The 7,833-nt window shown below is 41.6% G+C and overlaps 1 protein-coding gene across 1 annotated transcript; it reads right to left on the bottom strand.

Annotated features, from left to right (window-relative positions):
* Positions 1-4,372: 4,372 nt before the first annotated feature.
* TTR (transthyretin) lies at positions 4,373-7,822 on the bottom strand (the record flags this gene model as incomplete). The annotated part of the gene is made up of 2 exons (XM_019631627.1): positions 4,373-4,638; positions 7,673-7,822. Coding segments are annotated over 2 exons (258 nt in total), but the record flags the coding sequence as incomplete, so codon positions are not given.
* Between the last annotated feature and the right edge of the window lie 11 nt (positions 7,823-7,833).

Raw genomic sequence — 7,833 nt, 5'->3', positions numbered from 1 at the left:
AGTTATCTCTTCTCTGGCACTTTCCCTCTTGTCCTCTGGTAGCATCAGTCCCCAAGCACTGATGGAGGGCAAAGGGAAGAAGGCTAGAGAGATATAAATATATTTAGAGGTATGCACAAAGTGAGCATTCCATCCCTTTTCAATGTTTTTATATCTGAAACCATGAGAAAAAAAGGTAACCATGTGATGTGATGAATGTGTTAACTAAACTTATTGTGGTAAACTTTTCTCAATATATATGTAGTCAAGTCATCATGTTTGATACCTTAAACTCCCATGTTGGCTGGAGACCGACTGCCTCAGCCGGGAAAGAGCACAATGATTGCAATATGGGCCAGTGAAGCGACATCCTCCACAACTAGGCTGAAGAACAAAAGGACAGCAACTTGTCTGTTCCCCTCCCCCAATTCCCCAATAAAATCTTTAAAAAACAAAGTAATCATTACAGTCCCCCTCTCCAAGTTTATCCATCATAGGGTGAAATATTTATCCACAGCATTATTCCTTAGGTCACTGGGAAACTGATAAAACATGATGAAGATCCCTCTAGCTTTAATGAAGTAAGAGATGCCTGTGTTTTTGACTAGTGGGAAAGGCCATGAATGGAATTAATTAACATATGTATCTCTTGGGCAAAGAAAGTAAGGCTGACTGGAGACCACCACATTTGACATGTTAGAAGCACATATCTCTCCAGTTGTGGTTTATTGGCAGGATTTTCTTATTAGCATTCATTGCTATTTCAAGGCTTTGGATGAGCAGCTCCTCACTGTCTAATTTAATTGGAAACCCCTGGGCTACTGTGGCAAATCTGTTTCTCTGCCTTTCGGGGCTTCCCAGTGCTGCCTGCATGGCTTGGAGCAAATTATGTAACATTCTGTATCTCAGCTTTCCTATTACCAAAAAGTCTTCCAAACCCAGCATTCAGTGATTCTATTCTGTTCTAACCTGAACCTAACTTACCCATCCAACTTTCCCCCCATGATTTTTCAACTCTCTGCTTCTTATAACCTAGATCCCATCTTTCTCTTTGCAATTATACACTAACCTCCCCCATAATCTCGGCTGATGTGGTTTTCTACAACTTAGATAACTTTTCCTCCATCTGTCACATCTACTTTTCAAATACAACTTGCAATATCTTTAATATACACAGAGCTTTGACAAATCGATATCAAATAAATGGACCTGCTGTATAATACGGCCAAACGATGGGAACATGCAGTTCACAAAAAGAGGCTGAAATGGCCAGTGAACATAACACAATATGTTCAGCATCACTAAATAAAAAAAGAAATAAGAATGAATATTAAATGTCAATTTGACTTTCAGATAGGCAAAAATTCCAATGAATACAAACCAGGATATAATTTGGAAGCGTCTCATAGGAGGCTATTTTCCCAGGGCTGCAATAACGAAGTACCACAAATTGGGTAGCTTGAAATAACAGAGATTTATTATCTTACAATTCTGGAGATAGAAGTCCAAAATCAAGGCATCAGCACAGCCATTCTCCCTCTGAAGCCTTTAGGGGACGATTCTTCTGTTGATGGCTGTCCATTCTTGGTGTTCTTGGCTTGCAGCTGCATTGCTTCATTCCCTGTCTCTGTCATCACATGACGTTCTCACATTCTCCCTGTGTGACTGTGTCTGGATTTCCCTCTTATAAGGACACCAGCCATGTTGGATTAGAGCGCACCCTAATGACCTCATCTTTACTGGTTACACTACAAAGACGATTTCTAAATAATGTCACACTCACAGGGACTGGGTGTTAGGATTTCAACATATCTTTTTAGGCGACAGAATTCAACCCATAACAGTGGCCATGAAAAGGTATAAGCCAAGATACTAACACATAACAACAAAGAACAAAGGAGAAAAGGGCCATTTCAGTGGAAGCGGCAGGCACAGAGAACTAACAGGGGCCAGACAACACATTCCAATTTATGCGAAGATGCTATATAGCTTCCAAAAGTAGATGAAATTTAGAAAGGAAGGAGAAGGCTGAGCATTAAACTAGAAGTTAAACTGAGTTAATTTCAATGGACAGGGTTAAGTTTGCTGATAGCAAGAGGAAGTGGGGGCAGGAAAATTCAATTCAGATATATATACGTGAAAGACTCATATTTTCACACTGCTTGGGTAATAGAAATCTATAGCTATTTAACAGACTAAGTGGAAATATAGCAGTTTATAAACAGGCAGGTCAGAGACCAATACAATCACTGTATGTATTAGATTGACTCTTATGAAATTGACAATATTTGACCATTTAATTTATTAAAATGGCAACTTGATGTGCATTAACCCAATATACATGGAAGAGAGACTTGCTAACCTCATTAAACAGACCCCGAGTCATTGATTTTACCACATATACTTATGGGAAAGCTCAGCACATGTTAAAAAGTCCAAACCTCCATTCTACTGTTTTGTTTTGTTTTAAGATTTTATTGGGGAACTGGGGGAGGGGAACAGACAAGTTGCTGTCCTTTTGTTCTTCAGTCTAGTTGTGGAGGACGTCACTTCATTGGTCAATGTTGATATTGTGATCATTGTGCTCTTCCTGGGTGAGGCAGTCACTCACTGGCCATTGGACAGCTGCTCACAGCAGCTCATGAAAGCTCACACCTGCTGCCGGCCAGCCCCACTGCAGTCTACACTGTCCCCGGCGACTCATGGCAGCCCAGCTCCAGGTCGAGCTGTTGTTCACCATCTTAGCTGTAGAGGGCAGTGTCACTGGCCCTCATGTGGATTCCAAACTGGGGCCCTGGTGCTCAGAGCTGGCGTCCCAAGCCAACTCTTAACCAACACACCATTCAGCTGGCTCCATTCGACTCTTTTCAAATGTCTTACTATCTCTACACAGCTAGCTAGACAGTGGCAAGATTTTAGATTTGAATTTGGAGGAAAATGGAAAGATTGTTTATGTATTTTACGTTTAATCCTAAGTCTTGGGTCTAACACAGATTTCCTTGGAGAATCCTGGTTGGAGATTATGCCCAGGAAGTAACTACCCTGTCTCAGCCACATGGGAAAATGACTGATAAGTTTCTCATCAATGGATACATATTGTCTATGAGATATAGTCACAGCTCTAACAGGTGGCTTATAAAGCCACATGCACTCCAGCATCTTCCCACCACTCCCAATCCCGCTGTGGCAGAGATTGTTATTGACCTACACAGACTAGTCCTGTTTTCCAGAATGTAGGGTTGTTCTGGAAAATGGACCCAGCAAGTCACATTGCTCAATTAATCTAAAATGGGGCCTTGTAACTATTTCCGGCCAGTGAAATATCAGTAGGAATCACGTGTGACACTTCAGCATAGAGGGAACTAATATCATTCTTTCTCTCTTTCTCCAGTTTGCTAATTAGATGTCCCTTGAAGTCACAAAGTAAATCAGACTGGGGCCCCAAGTCATCATTTGGAGGAAAGCCACCCTGAGGGTCACCAGACTAAGAACCTTTTCACTGGACTAGGCACGAGTGAGAAATAAACTTCGATTTTGTGGAGCCACAGAGATATGGAGCTGTTACAGCAGCACAGCCTCACCCACCTTAATGTCGCCTACATTTCACCATTCTGAATCCCTGTCTGTTCCCTCAACTCATCAAGTTGTTTCACTTGGCCTGGCCTTGCAATCTCGGCTCTCTCTACCTAAAACACCTCCTTCTTTTTCAACCTGGTGAACTGCCAAGATTCAGATCAAGTGACATTTGTTCAGAGTTCTTCTCTGACTTCTTCAAGCTACTCCTTCTATCCTACCCTCACTGTGCCAAAGCCTATGTCAAATCCTGTTGACATAGTTATCTTCTCAAAAGAATGTGAACTCTTTAAAGGCAGGCACTCAAGCTTATTCTTTACGTTGACAGCATCTAAAATAGTGTTTGGCATATAGTCATCCCTCCATACATGAATATTGGATTAGTCTAAGTGAATTGAGGGTGTGAGGGTTCTCTGATTGCATCCCTTTGTCAGTTGACTGCGGGGGTGGGTTTAGTTGGTCTGAATGCGATCAGAGAGCTTGCCTTGCTGCAGGTCAGTCCTGGTGGAGCTGTGCTGCCCTTGAGATCAATAAAGCCCTTAAAGAGAATGCACCGGTAGAGAAGTGGGCCCTTAGAATTTACCTGTGGCTACTCACTGAAGGCTAAAAGGAAAGAAAACTTTTTCATTTTCAGAATGTGTGTTTTTAATGGCTGCAGACCACGTTGAGTATGTGCTTAGCTTGAAAGACAGTGTAAATGTAGACATGCCTCAGAGATCGGCCGGAGAACATTTTTGAGTTCCTGTGCTTCTCTGTAAAATTTGGAATTTTTTTTCTTTTGGAGAGAACAATGAGGGGATAAAAAAAAAGCAAGTGCAAATGAAATGGAAAGTGCTTTTAATAAGAATATTTTATTGTCTCTGCCTGAGTTTCTAACAAAGCGTATAAAGTGAAAACACTGCTTTAATACAAATGGAATACTGTTGGTTACATGAAATCCTGTTTCTCCTCCTTCAAACTGACCGAAGGTGGGGTCGCTTATTCTTTGGGGGTGCTAACAAGGGCTGTGGTGGAGTAAGAGAAGGGACTGAGCAGAGCTGCGATGGTGTACTTGCGTTGGCCAGAGTCATTCGCTGTGAACACCACCTACAAGAGAACACAGACAGGATCCGTTTCTAACAGAGCCCAACAACGTGAGTCATGGACAGAGAGACCACTGGAAGTCTTGCACTAACGTAATTTTTTGTATTTCATTGTTTTGTTTTTTTGGAGCAGTTAGAACAAAAGGCAAAAATCCAAATATGGCTGCAAGCTAACCATTGGAGTCTTGTGCAGTCCTTAGAACAAGAGTTCTCTACTGCTTGTATGATCAAGTCTCTCTCCTTTTTTTTTTTTTTAATGCAAATTCACACTGAAAACCAGGGTGGCCCTAGCCTGACTGAGGGAAATCACAGAAAGCTTAACTGCTCTTGTCTGCTTTCTTGGTTTTAGCAAAAGGAGGGGAGAATGTGGAAACTGGCATTCGATGGCGTGAGGTCTTGAGAATAGTGACTGTTCATCCCACCGCAGACTCAGAGACCTAGAATGTTAGAACTGGAAGGAAACATTCTTCCCATTTTACAGATAAGCAAACCAGAATTCTGAATTAGAATGTTTGATTCAAGTTCACACAGTGACAGGGCTAGACCTGGAAGCTAAGGCTCCTGTTTCCAAACTCATAGATTTTTCTCCCATTATTCCTTTGCATTTTCTACCATGAACATTATCTTTATGTATATAACAAGCAATGAAATATGGAGTAAAAGCATTATAGGGTTCTATTTACAACAAACAGTGTGGAAGATCATGCTGGAATTCTGAAACACACACATATCTGTTGGAGCTCATTTAAGTTTTCTAATTGAGCAAATTATCGATCAATTGTTCCCATTAGTCATGTACTTCAGGCAAATTTAATAGAGCTTCTGAGACTCAGGTGCTGGGATTGTTAGGTGCTTGGACTGAGACAAATAGGGACAATTTGGGTTCAGGAAAGAGAGTGAAGAAGTGTTTACTTTCACTTATTTTGGATACAGGATCTAGACTGAGCTTTTGTGTATACCCTGGATAAGTACATTTTGTTCCAAATATGAAAAAACAACAAAATCCTTGATTACTTGGGGACAGGAGAAAAAAAGATCTGACTGAAACATACGAAAAACAAAAACAGCATCAGGGCAAGTGGAGGTAAGAATCACTTAAGAATCTCTCCGAAGGAGAAAGGGACTCTTTAAAGGCCAAGTTCCTGAAATCAAATCAGGAAAAGTTATCTTTTAGAGTGACATTGGCCTCCATCCCCATTTGATTCTTCCTAAAAATGGTAAATGGCATAATCTGTGCTCAAAAGTCCATGAAATGAAGAGGGCTAAGAATTCCAAAGGAAAGTCCTAACTTTCTCTGTAAGTCTAGTATGGCTCCTGGGTCGTTGGCCAAGGAGGGGTGACTCGTGCTGAAGGACAGCAGCATTCTGGGAGGTCCTTAGCAGAAGAAGCTGGCAGGAAAGGAATTCATGGCTGAACCCACCATGCACGCACCAGTCACTGGAGTGCCACAGTGGGGCTCATGTTTGACCGCTTGCTCTCTCTCATTCCCCAGAGCCATTCAGGCTCCAGGCTGGGCTCATGGTCCTGCCTCACATGTTCCAAGGGCAGAGATCAGAGATGTTTTTACTTCTGCATCTCTAGAGTCTAGCAGAACGCTCCACACATAGAAGGTTTTTATTTTTTAAATGTTTGTTGAATGAATATTAAACAAGGGAAGAGCAGGCAAGGAAGCTGATGTCTAATGAGTAGGAGCAACATGTCATGGGCAGTACGGCAGTGAATCTCCTCAGATGGTCTCATCAGGCTGAGACCCGGGGCAGACAATGGTCACAGGGAGGCTGATCTGGTGTTCTAGGGTAGGGCCTGAGACCATCTAGGGACACGTGTCTTGTGGTGGGTGCCATCTAAACCCTGCACCCGATCATGACCCAGCTCTGTGTCTTACTGCCTGGATGAGAAGTAGCCAGAGACATGCTTCTTGGTAGACAAAGCTACGTTGGTGACTTTGTGGGCCCCAGAAGTCAAATCAGGCCCTACAGTTTCCCTGGCAACACTGTCTACCAAAGGAACCATTTTATGTTAACTGAAAGTCTCATCCATGACTAAGCCAGAGAGAATGGTTACCTTTCATGCTGAGCTATTTTTGATGCAATTAGTTGGTCTTTAACTTTGAACAATAGGTCTGGATTCTATTTCCATGACAGCCATCTGTTTTAAAGGACTTAAGGAATTACAGACAAGGAGGAGGTAGGGAGATTGGGCCCATGTATAACTCTGAGGTTCTTACTACCTCCTAAGTAGAGAAGTAGAGTGTGTACCAAGGATTACAAATGTGGCATTATTGTTATTATTATTAGCTTGGTTTCTTATGCAGCTCTCCTGAAGCGTACCTGAGGATAGATTCAGCCTAATCTGTTGGTAAATACTATTGTTCCTCCCCTTACTCACCCTGTGACCTTGGACTAGTTATTTAACGTCCCCGAGCCTCACTTTCTTCATCTGTACAATGGGGATAAAAATAGAACTGACGCCAATGGGTTGTTTATGAAGATTGAATAGGTTAAATATAGAAAACACAACAGTGCCTGGCATGTGATATATGCTGGATAAATGTTATCTATTGTGTTGCCATTATTATTGCAGATTTACTGTGTCTATATGCATTGCCCCATATCACTTATCCAAACCTCTGGGTTCCAGATGTATTTTGGAAGGAAGAATTTTTCAGATTTTAGAGAAGTAAAATAATACATCCATTATTTGTTGCACAAATACCCTTAGTGGGGTCTGTAGGGTAGCCTAATAGTCTAAAATATTAATATTTCTTCAGCAAACAAATGTTCATATTCAGTGGAGTGAATGAAGACTATAAAGATCATCATGTAAGTTCAGGTCATGTTACTAAATGAGTTTTCACCAAACAGGAAGTTTGTGGATTTCTGACTGTAGAAATAGGAAAGGGGACCTGCACTAGTTCAATGGCATTTTATGGTATGCATTTCCATGGTATGCAAAGCGCAAACTGTGGATTTCTTGGAATTCAAAACAACAGTAACAAAAATAAAAATAAAACACAAGTCAAGTGTCTACACACTTACCTCTGCATATTCATGGAAGGGGGAAATGCCAAGCGCCTTCCAGTAGGATTTGGTGTCTAGCACCACTTTGTATATTCCTTCTACAAATTTATCAGTAGTTGTGAGCCCGTGGAGCTCTCCAAATTCACTGGTTTTCCTAAAAGGTGCAAAGGTTCAGTTTA

This window comes from Hipposideros armiger, unplaced genomic scaffold, assembly GCF_001890085.2.
Source record: "Hipposideros armiger isolate ML-2016 unplaced genomic scaffold, ASM189008v1 scaffold_1022, whole genome shotgun sequence".
Lineage (NCBI taxonomy): Eukaryota > Metazoa > Chordata > Mammalia > Chiroptera > Hipposideridae > Hipposideros > Hipposideros armiger.
This window is presented reverse-complemented; position numbering and strand designations above follow the sequence as displayed.